The sequence below is a fragment of the Meriones unguiculatus genome, chromosome 15 (genome assembly GCF_030254825.1).
Source record: "Meriones unguiculatus strain TT.TT164.6M chromosome 15, Bangor_MerUng_6.1, whole genome shotgun sequence".
NCBI classification, from domain to species: Eukaryota; Metazoa; Chordata; class Mammalia; order Rodentia; family Muridae; genus Meriones; species Meriones unguiculatus.
This window is the reverse complement of record NC_083362.1, coordinates 48282255-48295221: the sequence shown is the minus strand read 5'-3', so window position 1 is coordinate 48295221 and position 12967 is coordinate 48282255. Positions and strand designations below refer to the sequence as shown.

Below are 12967 nucleotides of genomic sequence, written 5' to 3'. Positions count from 1 at the left end.
CCCAAATAAAATTTTAAATGAAGTTATGGTTATTTTTCAAGTATATTTGGAGCACTGTCCCTTAATAGTGCTAAGACTATCTAGCCTTAGATCTCTTGAATTTGGAATGATAAAACTTTTATTTGTTACAAAATCATTAAAATCGGTAGTTGGCTCCCTGCTGACTTACAACTGAGGAAAATTAGTATGAACATAACTTCCAAGTACTAAGGACTATTTAGAGCATTGCAGGTATTAATAAAAACTAGTACTCAGAAATGTTCCCTTCCCTTCCCCATGTGCTTCCATATACAAGCTCAGGGCTAGATGTCACCATTTGTTCCCTTTTGCTTAGTATGGGAAGCAGCTCTACACAAACTACCAAGAAGCCTTGAAGAGGACAGAGTCAGCCTATGACTGGACCTCTTTATCCAGCTCTAGCATTAAATCCGGATCCAGTTCTTCCAGCATCCCAGGTGGGTCAGCAGAGCTCACAGCGCAGCTCTCCTCCAGTGTGACGGCCTTCCCACGAGGGTCAGCAGTGCAGCGCCGCCATGCCTTACTTCCCAGGCTGCAGGGATGGGCCCTTTCCTTCTCAGTGCAGGGCTACTGGGAAGGCTTTGAATGCACTTCTAATGCAGGGTTACATCTTATATTTATGAGAGTTTATTTTAAAACACATACTCTTAAGACATACGACATAAAATCTCCCTGGAGATGTGCTCACACTCCATCAGGACACTACAGTCCTCCTCCACAGCTTTCCTGACATTTCAGTGCAGTGGAAACACTTCCAGCTAGCTCAGAATTACAGGTAAGGAAGCCATTTAAGCTGTCACACTTTCCAGTATCCACGGGAAATCAGTGACACTCAAAGGAACTTCTAGATTTCCTCACCTTTTAAATAAGTATGCTGTATGCATATCAGTTAAGTGCTTCTTTCAAAATCTCCCCTGAATGATAATCCATATCATGGTTTAACGACTTAAACTTGTGTGAAAAAAATACATCTATATATTAACCTGTATGGATGTAATGTAAATAGCCCATGTAAGCACATATTTCTGGTTCTGTGATACTCTAGTATTGAGACCCATGGCCCAGTCATCAGAAGGAACCAGTGATCTTGGACAAATGGCTGACTCCAAGGCTGTGGCAGAGAATACACAAGATGAGCCTTAAGCAGAAATACTCAGAAATAGGAAAATGGTTTATCAGCGGGACACAGACACAGCTTGAAAGAGTGTTAGTGCCCAAAGCTGGAACAATGTTGAAGAAAAGAAATGGACCAGGTGGTGTAGCACACGCCTTTAACCCAGCACCCAGGAGACAGAGCCAGGTGGATCTCCAGGTTTGAGGCCGTCTAGGCTACATAGTGAGCTCGAGAACAGCCAGGACTACACAGGGAAACCATTTCAAACGACACACAAAACCCAACCAACCAAAACATCCCTCCAACAACAACAAAATATGTACTGTGTAGTATAGAACTATAGCCAGATTATAAGACGCATCAGCGTGAGCCCACACCAGTATAAAAGTAAGCAAGCAAGCCTTCCCACACAGTGTTTGTAAACTTTAAATGCACTTCAATTAAAACATCGCCTTCTGTCCCTTCCCCAGCTTCTTCCACGCCTCCCCAACTCTCAAACTGATAGCCTCTAGAAAAGTATTTATTTATTATTATGTGTCTCCATGAGTTCCGTGTGCGTGTACGTGGCGGCCGGGGAGGGCCCTGACCCCTCCACAGACATCACAGCTCACAGCTGTGCGCTGGGGCAGAGCCCTGCACGAACAGTGCATCCTCTCAAGCGGCACTGACACCTCTCTCCAGCCCCACAAAGTACTTCTACATGACTTCCGCACACATTCGCCCGTCTTAAAGGGCTCACAGAGTGAGTTAGTCAAAGAAGGAGCAGGGTTGAGAAAGCAGTGATGTCACAGTGCAGAAACCAGGTGAACAGCATGTAGCCACATGACTGGCGGCAGAACGGTGAGCCGCAGTGGCTGCAGGCCCCTAACACAGTGTGAAGAGACTCAACCAGTAGGCTTTTTTGTTGATGGTGAGGGCTTTTACTTGTTCATAGTCGGTTTTTATCTAGGACAGGTTTCCAGGGCCCTAATGACTTGTGCCAGTCTCTCCTGGTGATCTATTAAAAAAATTCAAGAATCAATTTTTAACTAACCCTAAGAGATAAGGTTTTTTTTGTTTGTTTGTTTTTTGTTTTTTTTTTTTTTAGTAGAATATACTCACTGAATTTACAGTGGCATGAGTAACTCTACATGGTGTTTAACCTTCACATTGAAAATGTGCATTTACCCATATAATCGAAATGATATCTGATCAATTTTTCTACTACTTTAAACAGAGTCTCAGTCAAATCACTCTAACCAGTCTGACAGTGGGGTTTCTGACACCCTGCCAGCAGGACACATCCGCTCCCAAAGCACCGTGAGCTCCATCTTCTCTGAAGCCTGGAAGCGAGGCACTCAGTTGGAAGAGTCCAGCAAGGTAACACACTGGTTTTAATTGGCATAGAAAAATCTGTGGTCGTCCGCTGTTTTTTTAGCTTGTGCTTTTCTTCTTTCATTAGAGTCTCATTTGGCACTATTTCAGTCTTCTTTCTTAGATTTTTAATCTTCTTAATTACAATAGGGAAGCCATTTTAGAGTTGTCTGTGGTGCCTCGTGCCCTAAGATCTTAGTTTTTAGTGGCAGGGGACTCTTCGTCAGAGGCAGATCTTTAAACTGTAACAACCTCCCTCTTGCTTCCAACTGGAACCAGCTTGATGCAGCAGCACCATGCAGTGCCCTTATGTCCCAGAGAAGCATCTTACAACTTGTTAATTGTAATTAAATTTAATCAATTCAGATTCATTCCTTATCTGTCAGTCTTGAGGCATGTCTCTAGGCATCGATAAATTTTCCCAAACTTTCTTAAAATTTTGGATCCCTGAATCTTGCATAATATTCAGTAACACTGAAGAATGATTATCGTTATCGCAGGTAATAATGTTGTATATATATGTTGAGAATTTCAAACACAGTATATTTTTGATCATATTCATACTCCCCCACTCCTCCCCATCCACCTCACCTCCCAGTTTTGTGTCCTTTTTTTTTTTTTCTTTCAATAATCCACTGAGTCCAGTGTGTGGTGCTGATCCACACAGAGGGGGCTGTCCACTGGAATAGGATCTCCTTCCAGAAGCCACACCGTTAGACAGCTGGCTCTCCACCTTCCAGAAGCCATCAGCTGCTCCTTAGTGAAGGGTGGGGCTCAGGAGTCCCCTCCCAGTCCACACACTGCCTGGCTTGCTTTGTGTGGCATCATAGTTAAGCTCACCAATACCATGCTTCTGTCGTGTTCTGAAGACACTATTTCACCTGGGTCCTCTCCAATGAAAATTTTTTCTTCTTCCCCTTTCATAATCACCCCTGAGCCTTGAGGAGAGGAGGTATTATATATATATATATTATATATATATATGTCCCATTAGCTGAGCGCACCAGTCACTCGTTCTCCAAAGTTAAGCTGTTGTGAGATTTTGCACTAACTAACCACTGTCTGCTGCACAAAGGAACTTCACTGCTAAGACTTGAGCTGGCCACCCCGCAGGTGTCTTTAGTACAGCTGAAGACATGATAGTCTAGCAGATAGGCTGGAACCCCTGTAGGAAAAGCTGTGTCCTGACTGTAGTCCCCACTCAGCTGAGAAAGGCCATGGGCCATCATTGAGGAACCAGTGGTGCCTCTGCCAAGACGATTCTGCTTTTTACACAGTCATCATTTTGACTTTTTTGTTCTTTTGGTCTGAGTCATAAATATAAGCACATTCACAAATGAGAATAAAAAGGGAAATTTAAATTTGTCCTTAAAACAAATATGACATCATTTCCATAATGTGGTTGATTAACTGGGATGAGGGTACAAGGAGCTGTCAATAGTTGGTTTTAGGCTGGTGGTGCATGCCTTTAGTACCAGCACTCCAGAGGCAGGCAGATTTCTGTGACTTCAAGCTCAGCCTGGTCCACAGAGTGAGATCAAGGACAGCCAGGACTACACAGAGAAACCCTGTCTTGAACAACAAACAAAAATGATTGGTTTCAATGACCTAAATTCTTTAAACACAGTTAAACTCCATTATCAAAAACTTTTATGAATTCTCTCTTCCACCCTAGAATCTTTTTCCCCCAAGTACTGGGGATTGAACCTAGGACCTTGCCAGGCAAACACTCTGCCACAGACTGCATCCTAGTCTTTTTTGTTTTGAGACAGTCCATCACACTTAGTTTCCCTGGCCTGCCCTCAACACGTGTTCTCCTGTTGTAGCCTTCAAAATAGGACTGTGTCACCAGTTGGTTCCTTGTAAACTAATACTCCAGGCATATCCTAGAGACATTTGTCTAGGTCATTTTAAACGTTGGAGGAAAATCTTTGCCACTAGAGATGCAGCCCAGGGGTAGAACAGCACTTGTGTAGCATGCACAGACTCCAGGTTGGATTTCCCACCACTGACAAACCAAAACAAACCCCCACCTTCCAGATCATTAACGTGGGAACCATATGCATTTTAAATGATAAAGCTGCCTATTCACCACATGTAAATTCAAGGAAAACAAAGACCCAAATGCTGTGTGATTAAGAAGCAAAGTCTGTCATTGAAGCTTGAGAAAGAGAATGAACCCTGCTCTGCAGTAATGCCAGCTTGTCTGAGTCTTGATCCTTCTGTGTTTTTTCTGTTACCTCAGTCTCGGGTACCACAGGAGAAGGCCAGCACAGCTAAGGTCTGCATCCCTGAAGCAGCCAAGACAGGGTCAAGTTAAGGTCAGGGGTTGTTGTCTGAAAACATTAACCTGAGTGACTCCTATAACCACATCTTACAAACTAATGCTTTATTGTAATGTATAATCATAGGGAAACATGTGACCATCCTGTAAGCATTAGAATTGAGCTCTGTGAATGAACACTCTAGTTCACTAACTCAAGTATCCTCAGTGCCATAACTGAGAACAGAGAAGTTACCTCATTTCTTCAGTTGTTCAAAGAGCTAAAGAGGTGTTCCCAAGGTTACTAAGTCAGAAGTCCTTCTTGGCCTTATTTCCGAAGTCCTTGAGCCACAGATCCACCCATGGCGGGTTCTGGCAGTAAGCAACCAGGTGTAGTCACTTCAGCAGTGCCAAAGTGCTACCCAGATAGAGGGTGGACAGCTTACCAGCAGACCCCCGGCTCCTGCCTCCTGAGAGCTCCCTTCAGCTTTACAGAGCTCTTACCTTCTTCTGGCTTTTTCTATGTGGTGGTTTATCTTTTGCTCTCATGTTCACAAAGCATTCCTTTGTGTATTTTCCAGTAAAGCAAATGTAAAAAGTGCTCCCCCTTACCTGCATTGCTCGAATTCTATGCATGTTGGATGCAAGGGTTTCACATGAACACGAGTGTGTGTGTCAAGCTCATTCATTCCTGTGTGACTGTGCACGCCTGCTGAGCATTCTCATTTTCTGACGTGTCAGCTTACAAGACTCAAATAGCCGTCTCCACTGGCCTCCCAACCCAAGGATGCGTCCACTTGATGTGGATGTGCTCACGGACCAAAGGTGAGCTCTGAGCCCAGAGGGCCTGGCAGAGTTTGTAAGTCATAGCCAAAGTCAGAAATCACACCCGTCACCACCCAATGGCTCTGCCGCAGGAACTTGTTCCCAGATTGTTACGCAGTGCAGCTGGTAAAAGAATATTGCGGGGTGAAGCAGTATTTTGTGTCCTTGCCCGGGAGATCAGATCCCAGCCTCCCTGGCCTTGTCTACCTTTACAGTCGCCAGTGCTGCACCGTCTTCATGCATGTCCTAAATGCCTTGCTTTTTAGCTCCATGGAGTCAAAGCTCACCTCCGTAACTCTTTTGTTGTGTTTTTCTCCCTCCCACTTCCCTTTTTATACTCCTTTTAGGCCAGAATGGAATCTATGAATCGCTCCTACACTTCACTTATGCCCCCTCTGTCCCCTCAAACTAAGGTTATCACCCCGTACACTGCCTCACAACCCTCACCCCCCTTACCTCCTCCTCCACCCCCCTCCTCCTCCTCCCCCGCCTCCCCCACCCCCACCCCCTCCTCCTCTGCCCAGCCAATCTGCACCTTCCGCAGGCTCAGCAGCCACTATGTTTGTCAAGTACAGCACAATCACCAGGCTGCAGAACGCAGCTCAGCATTCAGGGCCCCTGTTCAAGTCTCCACCACCAGCGACACAGCCTCTACCTTTGACTTCACAGTCTCTCAAGGCTCAAATTGTGGTGCCTCCTAATGGAGTTATTCCTCCACCCCCACCGCCTCCACCACCACCAACCCCTGGTTCAGCCATGGCCCAGTTAAAGCCAGTGCCATGTGCCCCATCGCTGCCACAGTTCAGCCCCCAACCTCCTCCCCTGAAGATTCATCAGGTTCAGCATGCTCCTCAGGTGGCCCCTCCCATGCCCCCACCAGCTCCTCCCATCCCTGCAGCTGTCCCTCCTCAAGCACCCCCTAAACCTCTGGTGACCATTCCTCCTTCAGCCAGCACCAAGACTGTGCCAATAGTGGCTCAAGCTGTACCACCTACCCCTGCACCTCCAGTGCCCCCCACAAAGAAACAGCCAGCTTTCCCTGGTTCTCACATTCCACCCTCCCCCCCCATCCAGCCTGCCCCATGTCCCCCACCGACACTACCCAAGCAGCAAAGCTTTGGGGTGAAGCCACCCCCCTCTCCGTTGTCCCCTGTGCCCTCAGTTGTGAAGCAGATAGCCAGTCAGTTTCCACCCCCTCCTACTCCTCCTCCTGTGGACTCTCAGCCCCTAAAGCCCCTCCCAGCAAGTGTCACCCCACAGTCCCCTCCTGCAGTAAAAGCAAAACCCAAATGGCAGCCCAGCTCAATCCCTGTCCCTTCTCCAGATTTCCCTCCTCCCCCTCCTGAAAGCAGCCTGGTGTTTCCTCCACCACCTCCCCCAGCCCCAGCCCCAGCCCCAGCCCCAGCCATGGCTTCACCTATCCCTGACAAAGGAGGATCTCCAGGCAGAAAGCCAAGTAAGATGTCCAGCCCTGGGGGGAAGAAACCACCCCCAACCCCGCAGCGCAACTCCAGCATTAAGTCCGGGAGTTGTGCAGAACACCCTGAGCCCAAGCGACCCTCGGTAGACAGTCTAGTCAGCAAGTTTGCACCTCCAGCAGAATCAGGGTCTCCCAGCAAGGAGACCCCCCCACCTCCCGCAGCACCCCCCAAGCCCGGGAAACTGCACCTTTCTGGAGTCAACCTTCCTGGAATCCACCAGCAAGGGAATGTATCGACAAAACCCTCTGTCCTGAGTGGGCGTGGAAAGGACTCCATAGCGGAATTTCCATCTCCTCCATCCGATTCTGACTTTCCACCCCCTCCACCTGAAATAGAGCTTCCTCTGCCTCCCATCGAGATTCCAGCCGTATTCTCGGGGAACACCTCCCCCAAAGTGGCAGTTGTCAACCCCCAGCCACAGCTATGGTCTAAAACATCAGTAAAGAAGGCCCCTCCACCCACCCGGCCCAAACGCAATGACAGCACCCGCCTCACTCAAGCTGACATCTCTGAGCAGCCAACGATGACCACAGTTGTGCCACAAGTGCCCACCTCTCCCAAACCCAGCCTTAGTGTCCAGCCTGGATTCCTAGCCGATCTCAACAGGACCCTGCAGCGCAAGTCTATCACACGGCATGGCTCCCTCTCCTCCTCACGCATGTCCAGAGCAGAACCCACAGCCACCATGGACGACATGGCACTACCTCCACCACCGCCGGAACTGCTGTCTGACCAGCAGAAGGCTGGCTTTGGAGGTAGTCATATTTCAGGCTATGCAACATTGCGAAGAGGACCCCCTCCTGCTCCCCCTAAGAGAGACCAGAACACTAAGCTTTCAAGAGACTGGTAGCTGCAAGACTGATGCTCATGCTATCTATAATCAGTTCTACAATCAGTTCATCTGATCATCTGTGAATCCAGGTGTTCAGAGCCTCCTGATATGTTATTCAGGTAGTGTCCAGCTGTGTGTGTGTGTGGTTTGTGTGTATATGTGCTGCGTGGGTGTACATGCATGTACACACAGATATACAGACTGTGTATATGTATACATCTGTGAATGTGTATATAGAGAGAACGGATTCTATTTATTCCTTTCCCTCCTAATCAGAATATGGGGTTTTGTATATTGGGTAGGAGGAGACACAGGAGGGGATATGTCGTCTCTTATAATTTGTCTATCGTATGGACCGGACCAAAAACTAGAAGGTATTTCCTAAGTGTCTGTCCACGTGCCACCTATTTGTGCATGTGTTTTAGAAAAAAATAGATGGACAGTTTCTCAGAAGGTATCATCAGAATGTTTGGTGTATCTACCTATAGGGCTTTGTTCTTTATTTTTCCTAGTTTTTCCTAGTTGGCTGAATTTAGAACTGCTTGACTGACACTTAAATACTACATGTAAAGGGGCACTTTAAATCAGGAAAATCATTACAGAACAGATAAACAGTGCAGGAAAGGGAACGCCTCAAGACACTGTTTGTGCTGTACACAGGAATGTTGGGGCTGTTCTAGGAGGCAGTAGACCTGCCATGACCCCAGCCACCTCTTGAGATGTCTTCACGGTAAGCTCTGTCTACAACACAAGGAGTATTTAATGCTGTGATCCTGGCTACTTGCAGTACTGTCTTGCGAAGCTCCATAAACTTGGCTTCATGATTCTTGCTTTATTGTGAAAATGTCCTGTACACACTATAATGTAGTGTCCAGCTACCTTCATGTATAGTGTGCATTAATAGACATTGGAGTCCATGACTAGTCCAAATATGAACTATCCACCCTGTGCCCAATGTGGTACGTCATTACAAAAACAGAGTCACCTTCTGCACCACCTTCACAGCTTGTTCTCTGGGGGAGAAAAGTCAGAAAGAACAGAACTGGCCCTGTGCAGGAGTCATTCATAACACTGCGGTGCAAAGACCCCATTGGGATGGGGTTATCGTGAACAAAACAAGTTTCCATAATTTCATTCATAGCTACTGGAGCTACTAAGAGCTTTGCTGTTTACAGCTCAAGTGTAGAGATGTGACAGGTGCCCAGGTGTTGGGATGGCGCAGTCACAGTCCAGTTACAGTGACTTCGGCGTGTGCATGCACAGCTGGGCAAAGCTTGGGAGCCTTGCTCTGATGACACTACTATGCTTCATACTATTCTTTTGTTACTTTTCCTTGGCACATGAGAAGTGTGTGCTTATCAACTTACAGTGATAGGTTGATGGGAATAAAATGCAATCTTAGAGCTACTTTTAAGAGAATAAAAACTGGCCACCCCACCGATTACAAATGAACACATCTTGTAAACAGAGTCTGTGCCTCTTCTAAAGATAATCAGTGCCAAATGCAGAAATCTTTTGGTCCTGTCCCTCATGGCGAAAGTAACTCCGGTGACTGGGTCAAGAAGGTAAACAATTGGAGAAGAGGGACTTTGCATTTGTGCCATGTTTTACTAGAGCACTCTCCAACAAGGAAATGCATCGGAAAGATGTGTAAGTGGCACCTCCCGTCACCCTGCAGCCCCCGTGCAGTGCGGCCCCGCAGCCGGGAAGGAGGAGCCGACTGCATAAATCACTGTGCTTTTTAAAAGCCCAACCTAGGGACAGGTTTTGACTCTTTCAAGTCGCTCACCGAGTGTTTGTGCTTGCAGTTCTTACGAAGTGACCGTTAGCATACCTGCACTGTCAGTTGCAACACGCACAACAAACGTAGTTGAGCCGAGTAGTTGTGAGGCCTGAGCCTGAGAGGAGTGCTTCCCCGTGCGCCTCAGCCCGCGGCTCTGCTCACGCTCCGCACAGACCAGGGGTGTGGATCCAGTTGTCCCGGGATTGACCTGCAGGGTTCTGATTTCTTTTGCTTTTCCTTTTTAAATTAAAGTAGGTAGACAATCCTCCAATCTACATTGAGTCCTAAATCAACAGCTTTCTTTTTTTTTTTTTTTTCCGTGTGGATGTCATGGGAATTCTTAAGTCATCCTGAGCCATAGCTTCTGGTTTTATTTTTTTGGGAGAGCAGACACGTTTGAAAACTTGTGATGCCAAGAAACTGAAGGGGTAGTAAGTATCCATTTCTAACTCCAGGCATGTGATGGCATGCAGTTTCTTAGCTATTAAAAAAAAAAAAAAAAAGACATTCCACCTTTTTTTTAACTGCCTAGTGTGTTTGAAGGTTTGGTTGAGATATAGCTATTTTCCTTTCTCTGATGTGTTCTTGGAGAAGATGACACTGGTTCTGTGCCTTTTTTAACTGTCCTCTGCCTGGCAGCTCCAGCTTACATGGCTTTTCAGGCCAGTAAAAGGCACCTGGAGGCCTCCCAGACGCAGACTAAGAAACAGGGTCCAGGACCTTCTCCTGAGGGCAGGATGAACAGGTGCTTTTCAGAATTGGTGACTAGCCTGTTGACACCCTTAGTTTTTACTATCTAGGTCATGTCAAGAGTGTCTTAGTGTTTAAGGTGTGGCACCAACTCTGAAGAGCAGCAGACTATCTCCGCTAATGAAATCACCTGACTACTGTTCTGCATTGATCACACCAGCTTGGCGTTTACTCCCAAAAGATTTAAATACACTCTCTCTTCAGTGGCTATCATTCTCGTTTGAAGAGGGAAAATCTGTTTTTGTTTTTCAGATGTTCACTTAATGTCTAAACTTTTTAACACGCGAAAGATGGCATCAGATAATTAAAGTAATAACAATGACAGTGGGGTTTTGTTTTTGTTTGTTTTTTTTTTAAGTCCTCCAAAATCAAGGTGCTCCTACCCACTGAAGGCATATCTTGCAAAGGGCTGAGAACTGTTTTGGGTTCCCTCTCTGTGTTACTTGATATTATAAATACTTCTGAGTTTGTCTAAAAAGTTACAACTGAGAGGTCACAGTAATTCTAACAGGGTACCAATGTCAAGGTTCAGAGCAACAGGAATCCAGGTTTCAGGCTTCGAATAATGTACTACTCAAATAAAACCAATATATGCTATGTAATTTTATGTTACAAACACAAGAAAGCGAAACACCCACTCAGCCATTCCCATGTATCTTGAGAACCAGCATCATAACTGATGTAGTCCCAGATTTTACTCCGGTTTAGACCAATTAAACCACTGGTCCTGTGTGGTTGTGTTTTGATAAAAATAGGTATAATTCTTTTTGTTATACATGAAGAGAATGGCTTTTTTTAAAAAATTCTGTTTTGGAACTTCATTTTTTTAAGCTTCCACTTTACATTATCTGTAACACATAACCTCTCCCAAAGTTTACCCAAAGGTAAATACAAGAATAAAACTGAATAACCCACCATTTTTTAACATGGTCCTTTTAAAATCCAGTGAAAACATGTTATACCTTAAGAACTCTAGCTATATCAAAAATTACACGTGCTCAGTGCCCTTAGGGTAAAGAATGCTTATGTATACAGTGTGTGTAGGGGCAGGGGCTCTTCTGGGTTTGCTCTGAAGTAACCTATGTTAGAACGCTATCTGCTGTAATCCCCAGTGCCTTGTACTCTTTAGAAGAATAGCATTTAAAAACAACAAAAACCACCAAGTAAATGTTGAGGTGCTAAGGAAAGAGAAGCAAGGTAAGTACTTTTGAAGTTTAGACAGAAATGGAGGGAAACAATGACCCTCCAAGAGTTTTCATCCACCTAAATGGAATCTGGCTGTTTCCTACCAAAGATGTTGAGAAGTGGCAGTCCACAGTGAGCCCTACTTAAGATCTGGCCGAATCGGGAGCATGTTGTTCATGGGCTAGGAATTTTAAGCAAGTGATTGTTAAAGCATCAATTTCTTAGGAAGTAAGACATGGCTGCAGCATGTAGGGATACATTTTAAAAGCTGTCCATTCATTAAATTTGTTACAACTTAATACTAAAACTGCCATTTTTCAAAATTCCACCTCCTAATTTTTCCTGTATTTGTAAATAGTCCCTCCTAGAAAATAAGCATTAACTGGAATGTTTCAAATGTCTTTGCTTAGTTTTAATATCAGCCACTAGTGAACGATTCTTCCAGAGTTGCATAAGGTAAAATATAATTAGCTTGTGTTAAGTGTTGTAAAAATTCTGTTTACTGTTTTCAAAGAGAATTGCACACTATCTTTAACTGGGGTTGTCCTCTCTCCGTTTCTTTTAAAATAAAATAAAATGGAGCCAAGGCTCACCTGACTTCTAGCTGTGGGAACTTTGTCATAAATAGATATAATGTAGAAATATACTTTTTTAAAGCATGATGGTAACAAAAATGTACCTGAAAGAGGACATGATTCAGAGGATTATGCACAGCTTGATAAGATGAAGTTGTTTTCTTTCAGCCTGTTGCTATTATTTTCTTCTGCATAAGTGTACCCATTTCATTATGTGCCTTGCTCCCAGATTGTGCAAAGCTATATACATATATATATACACACACACAAATATATATGAGAGAGATATATTCATTCAGTACTACTGATGATGTTTTTGTTCTACTGCTGGATTAAGTTATTTTCTGAGTTCCACTTGCCACCTGTCATGAACTATTGTAATGGCTTAGGACAGTGGTCATATAGCCAGAGTAAATTTGTTTTTCCAGTTATATATTTTATGTCTTCTAGCCCAATCCTTAATAAAAAGAAAATTACATAGATTCCATTTAAATACAAGGATTCCGCGTGTTTTGGATGAGTACTATTAAAAGCCTGGTTTTGTAGGGCTGGAGAGATGGCTCAACTGTTAAGAATGCTTTCTGCTCTTCCAGAGGACCAGAGTTCAGTTCCCAGCACCCGCGTCGGGCAACTCAAAACCGCCTGTAGCGACAGCTCCAAAGGATCCACTGTCTCTTCTGGCCTCCAGAGGCATCTGAACACATAAATAAAGCACATTCTTTAAAGAACCTGGTTTTAAGGCCTGTTGTGTCAGGGTATCCTCAGCAGGTTAGGAGTTGGAGGTGAGT

General features: G+C 45.0%; 1 protein-coding gene across 1 annotated transcript in view; it reads left to right on the top strand.

Annotated features, from left to right (window-relative positions):
- Raph1 (Ras association (RalGDS/AF-6) and pleckstrin homology domains 1) overlaps positions 1-12907 on the top strand; it is a 73903-nt gene extending 60996 nt beyond the window's left edge. The window contains 4 exon segments of the mRNA XM_021655660.2: positions 335-455; positions 2349-2491; positions 5921-6040; positions 6042-12907. Coding sequence (XP_021511335.1) covers positions 335-455; positions 2349-2491; positions 5921-6040; positions 6042-7904 — 2247 coding nt within the window. The 3' untranslated portion in view covers positions 7905-12907.
- Positions 12908-12967: the final 60 nt, after the last annotated feature.